We start from the raw sequence: 24353 nt of genomic DNA, 5'->3' as shown, positions 1-24353 counted from the left end.
CTCATATCTGCTCGTGTGTGACTGCAGGACCCAGTGGTCCAGCTGCAGTGTTTTGGGCTTCGTTAGTGGCTGTGTGCCAGTGTGGCCTGGCAGTTTTAGCCTCGCTTGCTCCTCTCATGCTTGAGCATGCAGCCACTCTGTGCCTCCAGACCCTGCAGGTGTATGCATTCCTTTACTATGAAGGGAAGACATACATACATATAGACAGAGCTTGTGGGATTTGGAGGAGGAAATTATGTCTTGGTGCGGAGCTGTCCACAACGATGGTGCTGAAATGTTCTAGGTGCTGCTGTCTTTAGCACCCTGCAGGGCAGTTGACTAGTAAGGGATGGCTCAATCTTGCTTTCCCGCAGGGTATGCTGTTTCGTGCAGCTGCATTTGGTCATTAGGTCACCTTGCCATAATCACTCACCTTACCATCAGTCATTCAGCCACAGGATGAGGTCACTAACTTGGGTGACTAGGTATGGATGTCTAAGTTACAATGTTCTATGATGTCATATCTGACATGTGATAGGATAGAGATTTTAAGGAAGGTCTTTGAAATCTCTTACAAGGTATAATCTCAGGCAGATACACACACAAATGTGTTTATATATAGCTACATGCATTTAGTAATAAGGCACAAAGGATGAATAAAATCTGAAAGCTGTGGATCTCAGGCAAGTGTGAGCAGACTAGGACTGTATTAATGTGTGTCAAGTGCCAGATTCTTTTTGTTAATGCATTTCTCTGTATGTTTATGTAACGCTCCTGCACAGTGCAAGGTGTTCTTCTGTCTGTCTGTTTCCACCTCTTTCCATTCATTTGTGCAAATTGCAGGTTCAGCAGTACTGGTGCTCTTTTAAAGAGTACAAGATATGCTTAATTCTGCTTTACACCACCAAAACTCACCATTGCAAACAAAGTTCTCTCTCTCTCTCTCTCTCTCTCTCTCTCTCTCTCTCTCTCTCTCTCTCTCTCTCTCTCTGTCTGTCTGTCTGTCTGCCTCTCTCGCTCACATATTGGTATTTGCATATAAAACCCTCTTGGCTTAATGCTTTAGCTGTAAGCAGACCTGCTTCAGATGCAAATGTGGTGTGTCTCTGATGACTGCATATAATGTTACAGCATTCCTCTTGCCTCATTTTCCACCTTTAAACATGCCATGGTGCAAACAAATCAGTGTTTGAATTTCTTCTTGCTCACTATGTGAGGTGGGGATGAATTCTGGGCACGTCGTCCTCAGTTACGACAGGAGCTATACAGAACCCAGCCAGTGAACCCGGTCCCCCCACCCACAGCCCTGCATTTCAGAGGTGCATTTCGAAAGGCGCGAGAGGGAGGGAATTAAGGTGAAGCCGAAGAGAAAGCATTAATCCACCTCTGCCTATGACTCAGTGGCTTTCTGCAAAGGAACTGAAGCCTTTTCAGTAGGAGCATCAATCAGCCCGTCCCTGTACATCTAATGAGGCAGCTTGTCATGGTTCCCAGGCATGCAGCAGAGATCGGACGAGGGCTCTCAAGAACTGCACAAATGCTCTCCTGTTGCCGTTCAGTTCTTACCACTCTCTCTCTCTCTCGCTCTCTCTCTCCTGCTCTCTCTCTCTCTCTCTCTTTCTCTGTTTCTCTCTTGGTCTTGTACTCACCTCAGTATTTCTCTATTATTAAAGACAAAAGCTCTCTGGTCCTCCTCTTACAAACACTGAGCATGGTAATCATGATAGCCCACCTCAAAAAGGCCACTCTCCATGTTCATCTGACCTGAGACCACTCTCCATGTCCTTATGGTAATGGCTGGTTCAGCCCTGTCCACAGGCTCCACACACCTCCACCTAATAATGCATGCACATTTGGCCCGACTGCCTCTGCCCCAGGGAGCAGCAGCTGTGCAGTGCTCGATGGGAGGCGCTCTCCCAGGTATCGTGAGTGGACGTTCCCACGGCCGCTCCCAGGTGCCTGGTTGGCCTCCGGACCCGCCCTCCATCATGCACCGATGAGGCGTTGGGCCTCACTGTCCGGGCTTATCGCGGAGAACCTGCTCATTGGCTGAGGGCTGCAGGGGCAGGTAAGCTGGCTGTGCACCAGGGCCTGCGAGCAGGTCAGCGTGCAAGGCATGAAGTGAGGAGCGCTAATGTGGAGCATTGTCATTCCAGCGCGGGACTGCTTTTAAGTCTGTATCTTCAGCCTGAAAGCTTGGCCAGGCTACTTGACAGCCCAGAGACCCGAACCTGATGTTTTTTTCACTGTCGTGCCATTATAGGGGAGTGTCAGAGCCATGACATTTGTGATTTAACATGCGCCCACAAATATAGTATTACAACGCTTTGTCAGTACCTTCCATATAGGGCATCCCATCCTGCACATGTACTATAACATGTGAAACAGGAGGAGATCAAATTGAGAATGAAAATAGGCAGAGAGGTGGAACCCATATAGAAGGACGCGTCCCATGATCACAGTGGGCTTGTCAAAGGCTGCTGTGACAGAGCTGCACTTTAATGATGCTTCAAACTTTAAAAATAAACCCCCAGCATCACAATCAGGCTTTTAATCTGCTATTTACCCCCTCTTTACTGCTGTTGTCATACAGGTCAGGATGTTAGGGGGGAGATGGGTGAGTTGCCTGAGAAGACTGTGATTTATAATTGATCTCCAAAGCAATGCTTTCACTTGACATTACAAAATCTAAACCCCTTTAGATCACAAGATTCTTTAAGGTCATTATGTTAGCATGTTAGCATCTGCACCATCTTCATATTTTCTACTCATGATTTTTTATTATGTCTAAATATTTTATATGTTTTATATTATATTTTATATTGCAATCTGTTGTTTTTATGGCATCATGAATTTTGTGGTGGTGCTCTCTTTCACCCTCTCTCTATCTCTTTCTCTCTCTCTCTTTCTCTCTCTCTCTCTCTCTCTCTCTCTCTCTTTCTCTCCACATACAATGCTGGGAGATCTCTCCATCATTTAGCCATATAAAGCTCTCATCTAAAGTTCACTGAGCATGTGTTGTAATGGCATTACTCTGGGGACAAGAGGTGACATTTAACTGTTGTGCTGTGGGAGATATTAACTGCTGTCTCCCGTCGCGTCCAGAGGGAGATAGCGGCAGGCGTCGGGATCAAATCACGAGTGTCCGAAATCCCAAGTGGCTATGCTTGCTTCTGCTCCCCTAGGAGACACATTCCTGTGCCATAGCGCTCTTGACAAGGCATTACAAAGAGGGCTCAGGGTTTACCTAAGCACAAAGGAAACACCCAGGACACAGTACTGGCATCCCCCAGGACAATGACACACATAATACACTCATCTGATGAAACCCTTTAGTAGGTCCTTCATTTCTCATTTTTAAAGCACACTGTTTTAAAGAACATTTGGGTTCAGTGAAATACCTTCATAATTTGATGGCAGCTTGATAGCTCGCTTACTGTTCAAATTATAACCCACTGCTGTCTTGCCTACGGCACCTAGGTTTTATGCGCTGATGTTCCCTGGTTCATATTTGGTACTGCAGAAAGCCATTTTAAAGCAGTCATCCCATCACTTTACTCCCAAAAGACTGATGGGTTACAGGGGTATTAGAGTGTAGTAAAGGGAAATCCCCTTTAAACTAAAAATCGTGTAGGTGGTCAGAGAGAGGAAGAGAATGGAAGAAATGGTAAGAGGGGAGGACGAGGGAGGGAGAGGAAGAGTGAGGGAGAGGAAGAGTTGGAGAGAGGGAGAGAAGGAGTGAGAGAGGAAGAGGGAGAGTGAGTGTGAGGGACAGTGAGGGAGAGGAAGAGAGATAGAGAGGGAGAGAGAGGGAAGAGAGAGTGAGTGAGGGACAGTGAGGGAGAGGAAGTGAGTGAGAGGAAGAGAGATAGAGAGGGAGAGTGAGGGAGAGAGAGGGAAGAGAGAGTGAGTGTGAGGGACAGTGAGGGAGAGGAAGAGAGATAGAGAGGGAGAGTGAGGGAGAGAGAGGGAAGGGAGAGTGAGTGTGAGGGACAGTGAGGGAGAGGAAGAGAGATAGAGAGGGAGAGTGAGGGAGAGAGAGGGAAGAGAGAGTGAGTGTGAGGGACAGTGAGGGAGAGGAAGAGAGATAGAGAGGGAGAGTGAGGGAGAGAGAGGGAAGAGAGAGTGAGTGTGAGGGACAGTGAGGGAGAGGAAGAGAGATAGAGAGGGAGAGTGAGGGAGAGAGAGGGAAGAGAGAGTGAGTGTGAGGGACAGTGAGGGAGAGGAAGAGAGATAGAGAGGGAGAGTGAGGGAGAGAGAGGGAAGAGAGACGGAGGCAATGAGATATGGGGAGCTTTTGCTTGTGATAAATCAAGTAGATGGTCTTGTAAATGTGACTCAGACTGAGTGTGTTTTAATATTCAGCCTGTCTTTGGAAGGCCTCCAGCTGTGCATTTCCTCTGCCCTCTGACTTGCACATGCTGAGGATGGCAACACACACACAGACACAGACACACACATACACACACACACACACACACACACACACACACACACATACACATAGATACATACACACACACAGACACAGACATGCATGCACAAATACACACATACACACATACATATACACACACACATAAATGCGCACACAAATGCGCACACTAAATCACTTGTATTGAAATATCTCATAGGCCTGCAGCTCTTCATACCATCGCTTCTGAGAGTGGGAGATGATAATTTGTGGAAGCTATATTTAATGGGAGCCTGGTGGAAGTCATGTGCTCCTCCTTACTGCATGCCTCTCTCTTTGAATATGTGAAAAGTTAATAATAGTCAGACAGAATGCATTGATACAAGACTTGTGTATTCCCCTATAGCTAGATATACCCTATTGTATCTGCAGTGTATGCCACCCCTGGAGACATGGATGTAGTAAGCTAAATCTACCACTCCACATTTTGTATGTGATCTTAAATGCAAAACTACAGCATAAGACTGGACTATTTGTATCTTATAAGAGTCGTCCATGTGTATTTCCTCCCTTAGTGTGGAATTTACAGCATTTTGTCCATATCATGTGCCTCTCTTAGAGAATGTGTATACTTATACAACTAACGCCTCCCACTATCTCAGTGTGTGAGTCTAGAAGTTGCTGTGCCCGTGCTCATACCCGGTAAGGCTGCCAGAGCCTGCTGGGAGCCTCTGGGGGAGCTGTCATCTCTCTCGTGCTGCACTTGGCATTTTTGCTTTGGCACGCTCCCTGCAAAGCGGCACCACCGGGACAAGGTACATACAGCAAGCTCCGCTCCCTGTAAGCGAGCTCGGAGTCGGCTCATTCGAGCGCGCACGGCTCCGCCCCCACGCATGAGCAGATAGCAAGCTCGCTTGCAGGGGGTAGGGCCGTGTGCGCTCGCGTCTGTCACTCTGGGCTCGACTTCAGTCTAAGAGCCAAAATACATCTTTGTAATCCCGCCCCCACATGCCACCCCACTCCCCCTCTTCTGTAATTGAGAAATGGCAGGTGAGGAGATTAAGTGAGGCTTATCCCCTCTGAGGTGTTTCAATGCGTGGCAGCAAACAGCAGCAATCCCCAGTCCACAGGAAACTTTTGTCTTTCTGTTCGTCACCTCCTTATTTCTACCTCCTCCCCCAGTGCTGTTCGTGGTCCCACATAGGCGTCTTCAGCACTGCCGTACAGGAGAATCCAGGCAAGGCAAATCCATACAAAGCAGGCGAAGGTGGAAGTTGGAGACTTCACACCTAAACAGGCATTAGGGTGTGATTTGTTGCATCTGCTTACAAGCATGATACACTGTGCCTGATATCAGAATTGTATGCAATGCAGTATCATGTGCACAAGTGTGATACTTTGCATGGTGTTCATATTGTCACTGCTCTGTTAATTACTTGCTGTTTGTTTACAGTGTGGTGTAGCACATTGTGAACCGCTTCTTTCAACTTTACTGGCTCTGAGATACTTTATAACCAGATGTTGTGTGTGTCACCAAATCCCCCCCCCCCCCCGGGGTTTTATTTCACACTGCAGATGTTGCCACCAATGGATTAGCCCACTGAAGGAAGAGAGAGAGTGAGAAAAAGAAAGAAAGAAAGAAAGAAAGAAAGAAAGAGAGTGAGAGAGAGAAAAAAAATTGGAGTGCTCTGATTCTGACAGATGGAAAGTCATTCTTTTAAATCCTTTGCACTTTTCCTCTTGTAAAGTGGGAGGACATGTCTCGCACATGGCGCTTCCATCACGTCTTCCCCTCCATGCCTTGGTCTATGCCCCCCCCACCATCTCGCTGTGGAGTGCCCACCTGACATATTCACTTGTCTGACTCCCCCTTGTCTGACCGTGCTCACCCTCGTGTGTGCAAAAGACATAAATATGGATGGTTCAATTGGCCCTACGTTAAATGGCTGCCTGAGCGAGGGGCCAAGAGCTGCAGACCTCCCCCCCTCTTTGCCTCCATCTCCGTGGGAGGTTCTCGCAGGGTGTGTGTCAGGGGGCTGGGTGGGCAGATGTTGGGCTGCAGAGGAAAATGTGTTCCGCTTCAGTGCAGCTTCGTTCCTGCTAGTGCTGTCCTCAGCCCGCCTCCGATAGCGAGTGCGGGGATGTTTCCTGCAGATCTTATTTAGGCCAGCCCAACACGAAGAAACAGCTGAGGTAACTCAGTGGTTTGCTGTGTACTATCACAGGTGGAGAGACTTATCAGATTGTAAAGGATGTAGTATGTGGGTGGTATAGCCTTGTCCCAAACTGTTCATGTTCACACACTCACATAACACACAGTCCTGAGGATGTGAGATTATCTAGGCCGCTCAAACCCACCCAGTGCAGAGCTAGGTGCTTTTTTGCTGATTACTATCAGGCAATGATATGAAGATGGTCTTACAAGCACTGTGATACACCAATGTTACCAGTCAAAAGTTAGGACACACTTATTATGGTTTTCTACATTTTCAGTATCAAAATAATGAAAAGAAAACCCATATGTAATTATACTGTGATAAACAAATATCGACTGTCTTTAATTTTAGAGTACTTCAAAGTACAAAGTTACTTTGCTGCCAACTGTACACACGCTTGGTGTTCTTTTAGCTTCCTCAGCGTTTAGACAGCCACCTATGAAGTTTTTTCATTAGCCTTCTCACACATGCCGAGCACTTGAAGGGTGAAGGACTAATGTTCTGAGTGAAAACCTTTTGCTGAGGGGACATTTATAAAATTTATTTAACTGTTATTATTAGTTAATTAATATATTTCATACAAATATAGTTTTTGAAATCAATTCACATTTAAGATCCCAGCTTTCACATTTTACATTTGTGTTAAAACAAATTTAAACATAAACCATTAGATTTAAAATGTCTTTAAGACTACAAAAACACACATTCAGCCAGGTGTATCCAAACATTTGCCTGGTACTGTATACACCTGTATATAGTACATTAGTGTAGAATAACATTACAATGTATATTCACTCACATCTGCATTATTAGAAAAATCTTCCACAATTAGAGACTCCTGCCCATCCGTTCTCTAGTAACAAATCCATCCTCCAACTCTCTATTAATGGTCAGTTTCACTATTAGCTGTATTTTTTTGTGGTAGACAACTTAGCACTAATAATGACACAGTAAATGGGCTTATGCATACATGTATAACACATGTATAAAGTGCACCTTTAACAGCAAACGTAAGGGACGTAATAAGTTACCAGTGGGGCACATGTTCCTTATAAAGTGATTGGTGAATGGAAGAAGTCAAATGTATTCCTTTTACTTCGGTGGTTAGGGTCAAGGTTAGGTTTAAGTTTTAGATTAGCAAGGTCTAGGGTTGCTCTGGTATTGTTTTAGGTGTGCAAAGGAAGAGCCTGAACTGACAAAGGATCCTATTCTACATCGGGTGGTAAGCGCAGGATCTGAGGCTGGGGTTAGAGGTTAGCTGCCTCCATAATCCCACTACGGTAACACTGGCCAGCCATTCAGTCAGTAGCCTGACTTCATCGAGCCCACCCCCATTCTGAGCCCTGACCAGAATTAGGCAGAACAGCCAGGCATGAGGAGAGTGCAGTCAGGAGGCAGTCACTCTCCCACCGCTTCCTTCAGAGTAACTGTGTTGTTTGTTCGAGTTGCAGACAAGATCCCAGAGGTGCAGCACTAGAGGGGTGACCTGATTTCTGAAGCTGGTTCTCATCCAACGTTTTGCGGTCACTTCAGAGAAGACGTCCCCACGTGCAGCCCTGCCTCTCTTTTCAGCCAGAGCTGAGTGACCTGCCAAGGCTAACAAGAGCACGAGACTGAAATGGGGCCATTGTTCTGAGCTTCTGCGCATGACACCCCCCCCCCCCCCCCCCGCTTTCTCCAGCTGGAAAGACATGTAAGATGATTATCTTACGACGGCAAGTGGCATCTTGACTGCTGATAAGGGGCATAGCAGTGGCCATTTGAACAGACCCAACTTGCGAGGCATTAATTCAGTTTAGCAAACACCTACATTCACTGAGACCAGCATCCATCTGAGTCTTCACTAATGTCAGTGGTAGAATGGGTGACATTCGGATCTGGATGGTCAATAAACTGTCCGTCAGTTAAATGTAAGTAATGACTCTACAGCTTTAACCAGGGAGCCAAAGAGATGCGTGCTTACATTTTTGCTGTTATCAAAAGTTACTTAGAAAACCTGTAGACGGTTAGACACCATACAACAGATACAGCAAGTGCCCTGCACGATAAGGCCAAGCACTCATTATATAAACAACATTAATTCAATCAATAAGAGCAATTATAGCAAAGAAAATTATGGACTGTTTTCAGAGCTTGTCCTTTCACTGTAAAACCTGATTTGTTGAGTTTATGGAAGACGGTTGCCTTGGTACATCTGCATTGCCTGGTTCTGTCATTTGTATTAATGAGCACATTCATTAGACTAAATGAATTAAGTTAGAGCCACTCAAATGAATCAGGGCAGCCATTTGAGTGAGCTCAGCAAATCAGGTTTTCCACTGTTCTCATTTTCACTGGTCGACATAAATAGATGGAAATAATACAAATTACATTTGTGAAGCAGAATCATATATGAAGATTTCTCTCTTACAGGCCATGAATGACTTGAACAAATCAGTGTGCTTTTATCTCCTTTTTTTACTCATTTCACACCATTATTGCAAAGATGATGTGACAAGGCAGATCAAAGAGAGCTTCATTCTGCAGCCACCTGATCCTTCGCACTGTTTCCTCATCTGTTATCTCGCTGATCGCCCCTTTTTATTTACAATTCTCATTTTAATGTCCTCTTCCATGCTCACGTGCTGCCTCTGTGGTCTACACAGACAATGTGAGGAAGTGGAAACTGTCATGACAAAAGAAAAAAAAACAACAACAACAAAAAGTGTTTGATTATGTCGCACTGTTATCTCTTGATAAGAGTCCCCATCAGGAGCCACAGGGGCTTGCGTAAAACCCAGCAACGATGGCAGGTGTCATTGCGGCCATAGTTACCTGTCAGCTTTGGGGATAAATCATCCTAGCACAGGGCTTAGCTGTGGTTGGCACTGTCGAGGTGGATTAACTCATGGAGGAGAGTCTGCTGACAGGAACATAAAGGGACGGTCAGCATACCGTCATAGAGATGTGATTTAGATATGACTGAATGCATACAATAAGGATCTTCAGAGTGGTACATTGCTTTTCTCGATTTCCTTGTTAGCTTCCATCACTTCATAGAACCTCCCCCACAGCTCTTTCTGTCCTTCTGTCTCTCTGTTTTTCCTTCTCTCTGTCTTTCCCCCTCTCGCTCTTACTTTCTCACTTGTTCTGCCTGATGCCTGGAGACAGTGAGTGTCCTAGATTGTGAGCAGTACCGACGGTTTGCTCCCATCACCCCAGAGTGAAAGGAGGACAATAGCAATGTTATGAGATGGAGGAGAAGCCAGGCTGCTGTCAAACACAGTGAACCAAGTTCACATGCAGGTCGTAGTAATGCTCAGCTGAGGTGAACCGCTAGTGGACAGGACATTTGGAGAGCAGCTTGGCACCACTGGTCACTGGAAGCCACTTTGGTCCAGTCCTCAAAATTAAGGTTCAGTAGATTAACATCTGCTGAATACAGTGTGTTTTTAGGAGTTAATGTAGCACTGATCATGGATCTGTGTTAATGTTCAAATATTAGGGAAATTGTGGTTATCAGTTTCCCCCATACAGTGTATACTGCAATGTAAACTACCAAGATACATGTCACACTTTCAGTGTGTGTCCTAAGATCTGATCAGACAACCAGACACTGCTGCTGTGTTACCAGCTGTATGGCTCTGACAGCAGTTGTGGGCAGGAGAAGCAGATTTGTCTGCCATGTTCAGTCATACATAGAAAAAACACAACACAATCATGCTCTTCCTCTTAATCGCAAAGACTCAGCTTGCCTCTTTTCTCTTGGCGGTACAAATGAAACTCAGCTGGACCCTAAAATGGTGGAACGAGTTATCTTCCAGTGGTATTACTGTTATCCAATAAGGTGATGAAAGACCTTGAGGAAACAAAACTATTACCTGCTCATAATCGCTCACCATGCTCCCTCCCTATTCCATTCTACAATTTATTTTTTTTTGGACTGCAGAATCAAAATGATATGAAAGACCAGTGGTGGTGTCCCAAAGCACGTTCTATGAGGGATGCATTAGGCACAAGGGGAATTTACTTTTGTTTTACCACTTAATCTCAAATGATGATAAAAGAGAAGAACAAGGAGTCTTGAGTTAGTTTTCTGCTGACACCAATAACCATGCATTCATGAACTTTTTCAGACATTTTAAAAACCAGGCATGAGCCCTTCAGCTTTTTTGATACCAGGACAAATGGTGATCAGAGAACACCTTCAAATGGACAGAGCCAGTATTATGGTCACTGATGTGAACAGGGTAAAATAAGATTTGTCTTTATAACCCTTTGAAGTCTGGACTCTACATGAAAATGTTTTTGCAGCTTGCCTCTAGACGTATGTTAAGGTGTGGAATTTAAAGTGGTTTAAATTTTGCCTTCCGCTACTTACACATACACATACCATACGCATATTCTTCACTGGGCACGCGTACACTGCATGCTAGCTTCATGATAAAAGTCTAATATTTATGGTTAAGCCTTCTAAAGCACAATCTCTACTTCATTCTCTACTTCATTCTTTCCTTTTACATATTTATAACTGTTCAAGCAAGCTTGGATATTGGAGTATGCACTCTGCAGTATGGGACATGCACTCTGCAGTATGGAGTTGCACTCCAAGTGTGTGCTCTGAGCATGGTATGCAGAAACATTTTTAGCATGCCTGTTCTCCTGTAGCAAAGGTAGCGTAGCGTGGCCTTGGTATATGACAGGCTCCAAAATCTGTCAGGTATGTCTGATTGTGTTAACTCTGCTCGATTTATGGACTGAAATGGAGGTAATGCATATACATTAAAACAGCCCCATCAGTACAGCACGCAGTGCACCGCGTGTGTGTGTGAGTTAGCAGGCATGTGCATGCGTGAATGTATGTGTCTGTCTGTCTGTGTGTTATTTGTGTGTATCTTAGTGGCAGGTTCTGGCACATGGAGTCCCAGCCAGTAATTGCAGGCGATATATCAGAGTCAGAGCACATCTCCCTGCCCTCTCTCTGGAACAATGCTCAGCCGACCGCCTGCACAAAAAAGAAGAGAGACAGAGAGAGAGAATTAATAAGCACTATCATTATCAGAGGATGTTGTGTTCCTCTGGGGAGAGAGTGAGAGTGGAGAGAAAAGAGAGGGAAAGAAAAGAAAAAGAAATGACAAGAACCAGAAGGATGTTTGAAAAGAAATGAGTAAGAGAAAACAGAGCGGAAGGAAATGTGTGCGGAAAGAAAATGGTGTCACAGTAAAGAAGAGTGCAAGAGGAATGAGAGTAAGAGGAGAGCTCAGTGTGTGCGTGCGCGTGTGTGCGTGCGTGCGTGTGTGTGTGTGCGTGTGTGTCTGCGTGCGTGTGTATGTGTGTGTGTGTGTGTGTCTGCGTGCGTGTGTATGTGTGTGTGTGTGTGTGTGTGTGTGCGTGTGTGTGTCTGCGTGCGTGTGTGCATGTGTGTGTGTGTATCTGCGTGCGTGTGTATGTGTGTGTGTGTGTGTGTTTGCGTGTGTGTTTGTGCGTGTGTGTGTGCGTGTGCGTCTGCGTACGTGTGTGCGTGTGCGTGTGTGCATGTGTGTGTGTGCGTGTATGTGTGTGTGTGTGTGTGTGCGTGCGTGTGTACGTGTGTGTGCGTGCGTGTGTGTGTGTGTGTGTCTGCGTGCATGTGTGTGCGCATGTGTGTCTGCGTGCGTGTGTGTCTGTGCGTGCGTGTGTGTGTGTCTGCATGAGTGTGTGTGTGTGTGTGTGCGTATATGTGTGCGTATGTGTGTGTCTGCGTGCGTGCATGCGTGTGTGTGTCAGTCTGCGTGCGTGTGTGTGTGTGTGCGTATATGTGTGTGTGTGTGTGTGCATGCGTGTGTGTGTGTGTGTGTGCATATATGTGTGTGTGTGCATGTGTGTGCGTGTGTGTGTGTCTGTATGCATGTGCGTGTGTGTGTCTGTGTGTGTGTGTGTGTGCATGTGTGTGTGTCTGTATGGGTGTGTGTGTGTGTCTGTGTGTGTGTGTGTGTGTGTCTGTATGCGTGTGTGTGTGTGTGTGTGTGTGTGTGTGTGTGTGTGTGTGTCTGCATGTGTGTGTGCATGCATTTGTGAATATGCATGTGTGTGGGCGGGTATGTTGGTAAGACTGAACTGTTTGTAGCACTCAGCACTGGAGGGAGCTCTCCTGAATCATGACAGACGGCCTGGGCATCCACCACCCTCACCAGGCTCTATCGTTATTTCTGTGGATGCTGAGAGCCTGTCAGCACCACCATGCGTGTGCGTGTGCGTTCATGTTTATGAGTGTTATCTCTGTGACCTGCATGGTGCACTAGACGTGCGGGAGTGACTCACTCCTCCTCTGCTCATCAGCATTCCAGTCAGTCAACGTTTGGAAAACCAAAGGAAATGAAACTCTCTCTCTCCCTACCTTTCTCCCTCTCTCTCTCCCTTTTTCTCTTTCTATGTATCCCTCTCCCTTTTTTTCTCTTTCTCTCTCTGTTTCCCTCTCCTTCTCTCACATTCTCTACCCCTCTCCCTTTGTCTCTCTCTTGCTTTTTCTCTCCCTCTCTTCTCTCTCCCCCACTCTTCTGCCCACGCAGACCAATGCACATGTAGAGAAAAGTGTGAGACGGATCTAGCTTTGTTGTAAAGCTGAAAAATGAATGGACTTTTTAATGCACTCCACTTTTCTGTACTGTAAATCAGTGGCATGTCTCATAGCTGGGGTCAGTGCCAGCTATGTTCTTGATGATTAAAGGTAGTGATGAGAACAGTATAACTGTACTGCTCTCTAGTCTTATGTCTACGTGACCAGTAGCCTTTCTTATTAGGAAATGATTGACCTGGAAATATGAACAAAGGTTGAATCTTCCCTGTGGTGAAGATTTGTTTCTATTTACTAATATGTAATACATCATGTGTTTGAGTAATATCATCATACTCCTTGTTGTTATTTATGTTTATTACACTTCTGCTGTACTTCTGGCAGTGAGCTTGTAGCTGCTGGATTCTTTTGGCTGCCTGTAGAGGTGGAGCAGGTAGACAAACATTTCAGCTTGTTTTGTTGCTGTCCATGGTTCTGAACTCTACGCTATTGATGTTGTCTCACTGTGAATTGTCACTTAACCTATAGTTTAGTCATATATAGGCATGTAATTACAGGGTGTCAGGCCTACTTTGGTAACCTGACAACTTCTCTGATAACTGCAATTTAACTATCAAATTGTGTTCAGCAACTTAATTGCATTCGCAATATCATGCATACATATAATAGTTGTTTCTTTTGCAGTATATTACTGTACCATGTATGCCGTGTGCTTTAGTCCTGATGGGTTGTGCGTCTGCTGCAGGCTTGGTTCAGGCTGCTTTGCTGGAAGCTCTGCAGGGTGACTGGGGTCCATGGCGAATATAGATCGACTGTCCTGACACGGACGCATGGCTTCCCTCAGGGCCATACAGCTTTCATCCCTCAGACAGCTGCCTAGCACCCTGAGCGAACCCTGCCTTACATTTCCACTGCTAACGAGGCAACCTGAGACGGCAGCTCCGAGCCACACATTCACACACGTGCACGATCACATGCGCGCGCACCCGTGCACACCCACGCGCACACACACACATACACACACACACACGCACACACACTCATGCATCTGCAGCGCACTCAGAGCCTAAACGCACCACACTCACACAGTACCATAAACCACACAGTACTAATATCGACCCCATTATGTAACATTGGTGTAACATCTTAAGACACAAGCTTACACTGCTACATTTCAGAAAGAGAACCACTTGTCAGCTGTTCTTGCACACAAGCTGCATCTCAGCACCTTTTAGATTTTGAAGAGCTCCCTATGTTTTAGACAGGCTTTCTATTTGCTTTAATCCATGGGACTAGTATTCAGAATACAGATTAAGCTTAATCCGACACTAAAAAGGATTTTTTCTGGTGGACCCACATTCGCAGTGTAATTGAATCCAAGACCGGCCATACTCAGCCCTTTTTAGAAAGATGACTTGCTCACTGACTACCCTTCACACCTTCTTCCCATCAGCCTGACTGGATGAGCATGCCTTAGCACTCCATAAAGACTCTTTTCGACCATCCACGCCTTCTTTCTTTCTTTCCAGTGCAGTCACCCTCTGTTTTCCATATCCATCCACCACAACTGGGAATTTGGCCTCCATCTTCTTTAGCATGCCTTATGGTGCTGCTCAGTGACAGGATGCAGACGCACAGGGAAATAATAACGTGCGCCGATAATCTGTAAGAACAGCAGACACGCGTTCACTGTTCCTCTGGCCGCATGCAGTGAGGCCAAAATTGGCAACTTGCTCCCTTCAGCTCGCTGAAAAGGCCAAGAGGGTGTCTCGTGGAGATGGCTGGGCATTATCTGTCAGGCTGCAGTGTGTTTACTGCAGCCTGCCACCCCACCAGGCGCTCAGAATCGAGCGGGTCCCGAGAGGAGGAAAAGGCGGGAATGTGGCGGCATGCTGTCAGCAGCCGAGCTGCCTCATCCGCGGCAGAAAAGGGCTGTATTAAGCCTGTCAGAAGGAGCCGGCGTGCAGTCTTCAGTCAGCCCTCTGCCCTGCCCGTGAGTGTGTACAGTGTATGGGATGTGCGTTTGAACTAGTCTTCAAATGTCTGGAGCTTGTACCAAAGTGCTCTCTAAAAATATCAAGGCTTCCTCTCACAGGCGAAGTGACATGCTATGCAATCGGACTTTACATGGCGAGCTAAGTAGGTAAAGGGCTCTGGGTGCCCGCTGATTGCTGGGGCAGGTGAAGGGCAGAGATGTATGCTATGTGCCTTCCTGCACAGTTAAATGCAGGATTTGGGACATTCCTCATTTCTTTATGCAGCTAATCACCTGAGACGCGGTGCTAATGGGAACTGGGTCATACCTCGCCGTCCTCTGGCGAGGCATGATGGGACACGCTGACCTCATTTCCTGCCCCCACTCTGCTCACTTCCTCCTGTACGGCGCTGCTCCAGACTGCTCTTCGGTGTCTGGATGGCCCTGTTGCGCCTGTCTCCTCCACAGATGGGACAATCTACTGTGGGAGGGCTGACTGGCCAGTGAGGCATAGATATTCAGAGTTTAGCACACTGCTGCATCGCATGGGGTCTGCATAAAAAAGAGTTATAGAGACAGCATGGGTGTGCATGCATGGGTGCGTGTGAGAAAGCAAGAGAGAGAGAGGGAGATGTGCGGGCATGCACAAGTGTGCTCAGACAGGCTGTGCTGATATGAAAACTTGCCCTGTGTGTGGTAAGCCACGCATGTCGACTGCAGCCACAGATGGCCAGCCACAAAAGCTCGGCCATACTCGGTCCACAGCCGTGGCAGCGGGGATGAATGGGGCTCATTCTAGATGGTTCTGGCAGAGCAGCAAGCACCTCCGCTCAGGACTGGGCTTTCGCAGGGGCCCTTTCTCTTTGTGGCACTGCAGGAGAAACAGGCTTCAGAGTGCAGTCAGAATGACAGAAACAGAATCAAAGCAGCCCTAACTGGAGCCTGAGGAAACAGACAAATGTTGTGTGATTATGGGAGGCTGTTAGTGGCCGTTAAGCCCCGTGTTTGTGTAGAAGGCTTCAAAAAGACCCCAACTGCACACTCTTCTCTCTACCTGTCACACGCATACTTAAACAGACATGTGCACACACACACACACACACACACACACACACACACACACACACAGACACACACACACACACACACACACACACAAACACACACAAACACAAACACATATTCACACACACACACACACACACTTATGCAAAAGTCCTTTCATTTAACAACGAAAGATATATAGTGATCAAAGGGGTCTAATTAAAAAAGAAGCGACCAGACTTTCATGAGGGAGAGAGCAACACTCTCCCCATTGATGAGGGGAATTTTCAGCCTAACACTTGTCATGTGACTCTGTGTGTCACATGGGTACATTTGTGTGTGTGTGTGTGTGTGTGTGTGTGTGCGTGTGAATTCATGTAGTTGCTCATGACAAGTGTGTGTAACCCTTCTTGTCTTTTGTAAGGGGAGAGATGGAACAGGCTGAGCCTGCGTCTGGTTTACCAGTGTGTTGCTGTTAGCACTTTTAGACCTGAGCAGTGCACTTTCCAGGGAAGCTGACAGCTCACACAGTCAGGACTTCACCTGTGGATTGGAGGATGTCTTGCCTCTTTCTTTTCTCTCTCTTGCTCTCCTTTTCTCTCTCCCCACTTTCCTCTTCTTTCCCACTGTCACTCCCTCTTTCTCTCCCCGAGTCTCGGGTTTTCTCAGAGGAGATGGCCAGATCACAGTGTCTGTTAGCTGAGACGGGACCTAACTCGCATGCTGAGTGTGTTACTTTAGTGACCTCCTGACCATTGCTGTGCGATGAGCATCTGTCTTCACCCCAACACCCATCCTCACACACAGGCCATAACAAAGAAGCCCTAAATACATTCAAAGCATTCAGCCATTTTCTAATAGGTTGTATATAGAAAATACATTTCTCCTCTGGCACAGACACATATATACTCTCAATTACAAACTAGCCAGTAGCCCGAACCAGGCACTCAGCCCCTTGTCATGCTGTGTGAGTGATATCCATCCAAAACCCAGGTGTGTGTGTGTGGGCAGCTGCCACAGAGGCAGGCAGGTGAGTGCTTCGCAGGCTCTCTCTGTCCCTGCTGGGCTTGTCTGGAGTTTGGCCCCACTCCAGCAGCAAATGTTAAGCTGTGTCGACTGAACCTTGGCACAAGCGCATGGGCAGGGCTACGCCCCCGCTCTGCGGTGTCTGCGAGAGAGCCCGCATCCGCCTCCACCTCCCTGCTTCTGGCTGCCCGCTGTGCCAGCGGAACTGATGAGGTCATGAGCTCCTCAGTTCAGAGCGCCAGCCGAACGACCCGCCACCGGCCTTGCGCTGACCAGTGGGCTTTGAGCAGGACTAACAGGTCTAAGCTGCCCCACAGCATCTGAAGCTTTGAAGCTGACGCAAATGTCACAATGACCAATTTCTAGTTTATTCTCCTTTTTGGTCTCCCTCCTCCTCTCTGACTCACTCCGTCTCTCTATTTCTACATCTTGCTCTCTGTCTCCCTCTCCTTCTCTCTGTTACCTTCTTCCTCTCTTGGTACAACCAGATGCTACATCTCACATTTAAAACACCATAAAAGAAGTTCGCTGTCATGCTTCTCTCTCTCTCTTTCCCTTTCTCTTGGTCTCCCTCTTCTTCTCTCTTGCTCTCTCCTGTGACACATGCTCCCTTTTTTTTGAAAAGTACAACACAGTGATGCAAAAATGCTTTAACACAATGGCCTGCGAAATGTCAAGAAGTAAACACAGCTAAAATATGTATATATGTCTGTATGTGTGTCTGTGTGCATGCTCACGCGTGTGTGTGTGTGTGTGTGTGTGTGTGTGTGTGTGTGCGTGTGTGTGCAGAAGTGAGCATGTATGAATGTATGAATGTATGAATGTAAGTCATGGACATAAAGGGAAAGCTTAAGGTTTTGCTATCACCACAGCAGTCAGAATAGAGCCCACGCACTATATATATAACTAGAAAACAGCAAATGCTTATTTCATAGCTCCTTCAGAACATGTTAATACAGCTGGCAAAAACACACAAATCATGGCCCACATCATATAGGCCTCATCCACTGCTTTAATGCCAGACTTCTTCTGTCTCTTCATATTACCGCCATGTGCCAAATCGCCCACACATGCCCAGTAAGGAGTTAAACAAAGAGACAAAAGATGAATAGTTTTTTTTTTTAAAAGCCCTTGGAACAGCGATGTTACAGTTGCTTACCTGTGCACAAGTTTGTTCTGTGGGTACAGATCATTATTGCTTGGAATGAAGATGATATTGAATTTAAGCAAGCTCATCATAACTAATTAGGTAAAGGTCCTAGAGAGACGTTAATCAATTGTAATTGGTACTCTCAGCAAGAGGATTCTCTAAGATTGCATCAGATGTTTGGCTGCATCGAAAACACACGGCTGGAATGAGCATACTTAAAGGTGCTTTTTTGTCATACAAATGAGGGGTGGTAAACCTTTAAATTCAACAATGATCAATATCACTTGGATCATTTGGGATTCTGTGGTAACAATGAGGCCTTTGTGATTTATTTCACCCTTCATCTATTCTCTGTCTCTGTCTTTATCTTTAGCTATCTGCTGCTTTCAGTCTCAGAAAGACGCACACAAACACGACATATGTGCAAACACTTAGGCCTCTCTCGTTGGACTGCCTCATCTATCTCAGCCTGAGTCCTAATTAAAGCTTCCTTTGGGTTTCAGTATGTGGAGCACTGAACCAGATTACATCTCTGGTGGACTGAAGACAGGGAGGGAGATGAAGGAAGAGAGGGTAGAGGTGGAGACCGAAAACAACAACAGTCTGATAAGAGTTCACATACTGTCAGTGTACATATCACACAATGTCTGCTAAAATGTCCGGTAATTGCATTATTCATTGAAAAACCTTTTTGCTCATTCTTCATTCATATTTTGCCCTTTTCCTCTGCTCTGTTCAGTAGCCTATGGAATTTGTACTGCGTGTTTTTAGAGAAATGTTAGAGCCTTTAATCGCTTCTGTGTAAGACAGTGTGGGATGATATCAATTTCTCCTCTAGGCTGATCTAGATAAGTTTTTAAAATAAAATGTTGCGAAAGTGAGAGAGAGAGAGAGAGAGAGAGAGAGAGAGAGAGAGAGCGAGAGAGAGAGAGCGAGAGAGAGAGAGAGAGAGAGAGAGAGAGAGAGAGAGAGCGAGAGAGAGAGAGCGAGAGAGAGAGAGAGCATGAGGGAGAGACTTATGTTTTTGTGTCAGAGGATACATCAGTTTCACAGCCAGCTTGGCTTAGTTAGTGCACTTTCCACTAACTAAGCCATCTTCTTATTCTTTCTTTTTACAGTCTACATATGACTGGAATGTCTCATGATTTAACCTCTGTGTTTATTTATTAGGATTTATCTTAAATGTTGAAACAGAACTGAATTGTGACATTCTGAATGGGAGATGCAGCTAGCAGTTAAAGATTCAGGATAGTGGTGGATTTGAGTATGGTTAGCTCACAGGATAATGTAATTTAACTCAGGGGAAGAGCAAGGTAGTTCTTCACTCTATAGAGCTTTCCTTTTTTTTCTTAATGTTTGAAAGCCAGATTGCCATCTGTGGGATGGAGGCATGTTGGTACCTGACATAGGAAGTTACCTTGTTTAGTTCTGAGCTGAATGACGTGTTGTTATGTCTGTAAGTTTTCCTGAATTCTGTGCAGCAGTTTGGAATGTAGGCAGCAGTATGAAATGTAAAAAAAAACTGCAGAAAATAAGGGATGCAGCATTTCTACTTAATTTCTGTAAAATATGATATTGTGCATTCATGTGGTACTGTTCTTGTTTTTAATAAAATTTTTGGTTTATTTAAAATAGCAGAAGAAATCTTATAATGTTAGCTGATTTCAGTATTTGTTTGGCCAATGAGTTATGAAGAATAATTGTTGAGATATATTTCAGTGTTTTGGTAGAACATTTTGACTTTGAGGCATGTATGTAAGGTAAGTGTTTTGCTAGTTTTTAGTGCCTTTTTGGTTTTGGAACTTAACTGCTGTGCTGAGCTAAATGTTGAGAACAGTGTGAATATGAGCTTTTAGAGTTTTGAAAACATACACAGCACTGACAAATTGTCCCAGCTAGCTGATTAGCCATCTTGCTAATTTAACAGTACATCTTTCTCTTTGCAGGTCCATAAAAGAAGCCGCACTTAAAGCCAAGGTCCAAATCACCCATGAGGAGGCAATGTGGCAACCCAGCAACTGTCAGTCCTCCTGTCCCACAAAAAATCAGATAATATGGGGACTCTTTTAGATTCCGTGACAAGTGCACAGCTGTGACTGCGCAGAACGAGTGCCTGCTTCCTCCTGCCTGGTTTTCCACAGCCTACAGACTCTACCCTCCTCCCTTTTTCCATAACTTCCATAACAGCCCTCTTTCTCCTCCCTCTCTCCCCATCATGAAGAGTAAGTTGTGTATTGCTTCCTCTCCCTCCACTGTGCTCCTCCTCCTTCCTTCTGTCCTTCTGCTGTTTTCAGCACCAGCTCTCATCAGAGGTGACTGCTGGCTCATTGAGGGTGATAAGGGCTACGTGTGGCTGGCCATTTGCAGTCAGAACCAGCCGCCATACGAGACGATCCCACAGCACATCAACAACACAGTGCATGACTTGCGTCTCAATGAGAACAAGCTCAAGGCCATATTCTTCTCATCCTTGAGCCGCTTCACCAACCTGACAGAGCTGAACCTTACCAAGAATGAGATCTCCTACATTGAGGATGGTGCCTTTGCCAGCCAGGCTAACCTGCAAGTTCTGCAGCTGGGCTACAACAAACTAACCAACCTGACCGAGGGTATGCTGAGGGGCCTGGGCCGCATGCAGTTCCTATTCCTGCAGCACAACCTCATTGAGGTCATTGCCACCAATGCCTTGTGGGAGTGCCCCAGTCTCAGCAATCTGGATCTGTCATCCAACAAGCTGGCCCGATTAGACCCTTCCACATTCACTGTATTGGGGAGACTGATGGTGTGTGAGCTCGCAGGGAACCCTTTTCACTGTGGCTGTGAGCTATACAGCTTTCTAACCTGGTTGGAGGCCTTCAACAATGTCACGCACACCTATGATCGGCTTCAGTGTGAGACTCCACGGGAGCTTTTTGGGTACCCGCTGCTGAGTCCCGTTGGAGGACATGGTCGCAGTGCTCGTAATATCCTCTCTTCTATGTGCCGAGATGGAGTATTCATTCCAGGGATGACCTCTCTTCCACCAGACTCTGAGTCCTCAGGCATTGGGCCTGATATGTTTGACCGCATTGGGCCGTACCATCAGCCCACGACATCCTCCTCCTCTGAGAATTCTTTTAGCCCCAGCATCAAACTTCAACGCGTGTCTGTTTCTTCAGCAACCTTGCTAGTACAGATACCTAGGCCCTACAGCAAGATGTATATACTGGTACAGTACAATACGAGCTTTGCTTCTGATGTGATGAACCTGAAAAAGAAGAAGGAGTTCATTACCCTCAGCAAGCTCGAGCCAAACACCAACTACACTTTTTGCGTTGCTTCAATACGCAATTCACAGCGTTTCAATCATACATGCCTTTACTTCTCCACTCGGGCTCCCACTTCAGATGACATGTTGCCCACCACCTCCACTACTACACATTACATCATGACTATCGTGGGCTGTTTGTTTGGGATGCTGATTATTCTTGGCCTAGTGTACTACTGTTTGCGGAGACACCGAAGACAGGAAGAGAAAGAGAAATCCATTTGTGTGAAGAAGACCATCCTGGAGATGCGCTATGGACCAGAGGTGGCAGCTGCAGCTGGGAATGATCCAACAGTGGTGCAGAAACTCCATGAGCAGACCCACCACCAACACCACCATGGCAAGCTTCCCTCGTCCTCCTCTTCTAGCTCAGGTTTGCTGGGCCTTGGTTCCATTAATGCCAGCTCCTCACGACTGTCCTCCATCCCTCAGGTCGAGAAAATGGCAACTGCCTTCTCTGAGGCCCTGATAAGCAAAGGCAACTACATGGATATCAGGACATCTGGAGCAGGAGAAGAGAGGGGAGTGATGCAAGCTATCCGAGCAGAAGACCTCAGGGAGGAGGATGGAAGTGACCTGGGAGATGACTCAGATGATGATGACAGAGGATCTGCATCAGAGATCTCTACTATTGCAATGGAAGTTGACAAGGTAAACCAGATCATCAACAACTGCATCGATGCCCTGAAGCTGGACTCTGTAGTAGCTGCTGTGTCTTCTGCTGCCACATTAAGTGGGAATCCCACTTCACCTCCACCTACCAGCAACTCCTCCTTGACCAGGGGATTGATTCCACTCTCCACTAGCATTGCTGAGGCCTGCCAAATGTTATCCTCCCCAAAAATCCCTCCTCCACCTCCTCTTCCCCTAACGGGTCCTCTCTCCGAAAGGCCTGGCATTACAGGCGGCAGCTTTTTAACACCTCCTTATCGCCCTCCACCACCAGCCACAGCAGTAAGACCTATTCAGAGACAGATGAGCGCAGATGCAGCTGTGATTGTTAATGTCTCCAAGAAGCATTGTGGCCCTACTGGGGGGAAAGCCCGGGTTTACAGCCTGGATGTTCCTGAGCCCCGTAGTCCTGACCCCTGCCATTTTTCTGAGAAGGGCAACCCTATTGGATGTGGAGAGCCATTAGAGAGGCTCCCTTTGGTTGGTAGTAGTGGTGGTGGTGTTGGCACTGGGGGTTGTAGCATAGATGGAGGCACTATGGATGGCATGGTCCTTCAGCAGCACCTGGATGTACATCCGGACTTCCACTGCGCAGAGCACCGTCACTCTGTCCCCGCACTCTACTATGAGGGCTCTCATGATTCCCCAGCCCAAAGGGTGTCTTTTCTCAAACCCCTGTCACGTACCAAGAGGGACGCTGCATCCTACTCTCAGCTCTCTCCCCACCGCCACAATTACTCAGGCTACTCGTCTAGCCCAGAGTACTCTTCCGAAAACACGCTGCGCATCTGGGAGCGCTTCCGTCCATACAGGAAGGGCCCGCGTGAGGAGTCCTGCTATATCACAGCCGGCAATGCTCTACGTAAGAAGGTCCAGTTTGCAAAAGGTGAAGACTTGCATGACATCCTCGACTACTGGAAGGGCGTTTCAGCACAGCAAAAGCTGTGATCTGTGAGGCAGCTTAGGGGGCAGAGCTTGAGCCTTCTACACTGCCTGATCAGCCTGGCGATCTGCTCTGGAAAAGCAGCGGCGAGGATGGCTGCTGTGTGCAAAGCAAAGCTGAGTTTGTCAGGTCTGAGGACAAGTTGCTTTGATTCATCTATGTACAGAATGAGTCATCAGAAAGACAGAGAGAGAGAGAAAAGAAGGAGGGAAGGAGAGAGGGTGAGAGACAACATGACAATACTGTATAAATCTAGGGTGGCATTCATTTAGATCTAATTTTAAATCGACAGCTGAGACCAGCTCTCACAAGAGTCCTGTTCAATGATGATGGCGTTTCATTTGTTATAAAATAATTGTTTTTGCCTGGTAATCATCGGTGTATGCATCATTTATGTCAAAGACCTTTATTGCAAGAATACTTATTCACCCCGATAAAGCATGTAATCCTATGTGATTCACAGAACACTGTATTCAGTTTGTGAGGCAGCCGTGTGTGTGTGTGTGTGGGTGTATGTGTGTTTGGGTGTGTGTGTGTGAGTGTGTGTGTGTGTGTGTGTGTGTGTGTGGGTGGGTGGGTGTGGGTGGGTGTGGGTGTGTTTGGGTGTCCATATGCACATGTCCATGTGATGTGCTGATTTCCCATAAAGCAAGAATGGACTTTTCCATCTACATTCCAGAGATTCTATGTGCAGCTTTCAGATTCACATTTCAATAGCATTTGTCATCTAAAAAAAAAGAAAAAATTAGAAAGGAGGAGGAATTATGAAAGATTAAACACCCCAGGAGCTTTAGAATAGTCCTGATTTTTTTTCCAGCTATTTGAACAGGATGATATACAAACAAAAGAAATGTTAATTTAAATCCAGCCATCACAAATGTGTAGAATTGCAAGGCTGAATAAAAATCTTTTGTGGTCTGTGTCAAAGGTTAGGTTTTAACTGGCACCAACCTGAGTGCACACATTTGTGTGCCCCTGCTTTACACCAGGTTACCATGAGGCAAGGCCTGATGTTGAGTAGGAGTTTTGTATTAATGCCACAGTAAAACACCCCTCACTCCCCATTCTTTATTTTCCTAGTTCTGTTTATTGGAT

General features: G+C 46.3%; 1 protein-coding gene across 1 annotated transcript in view; it reads left to right on the top strand.

The window, feature by feature from the left end:
- The window catches only part of elfn2b (extracellular leucine-rich repeat and fibronectin type III domain containing 2b), a 54835-nt gene extending 31022 nt beyond the window's left edge, over positions 1-23813 (top strand). The window contains exon 3 of the mRNA XM_027025102.3: positions 20283-23813. Within this exon, the coding sequence (XP_026880903.2) occupies positions 20552-23263 (2712 nt within the window). The 5' untranslated portion in view covers positions 20283-20551 and the 3' untranslated portion in view covers positions 23264-23813. The remainder of the gene's footprint in view (positions 1-20282) is intronic.
- The last annotated feature ends 540 nt before the right edge of the window (positions 23814-24353 follow it).

The sequence above is a fragment of the Electrophorus electricus genome, chromosome 3 (genome assembly GCF_041902795.1).
Source record: "Electrophorus electricus isolate QZ-2024a chromosome 3, ASM4190279v1, whole genome shotgun sequence".
In the NCBI taxonomy this organism is placed as follows: Eukaryota; Metazoa; Chordata; class Actinopteri; order Gymnotiformes; family Gymnotidae; genus Electrophorus; species Electrophorus electricus.
The sequence above is the reverse complement of the archived record's forward strand: the minus strand, read 5'-3'. Positions and strand labels throughout refer to the sequence as shown.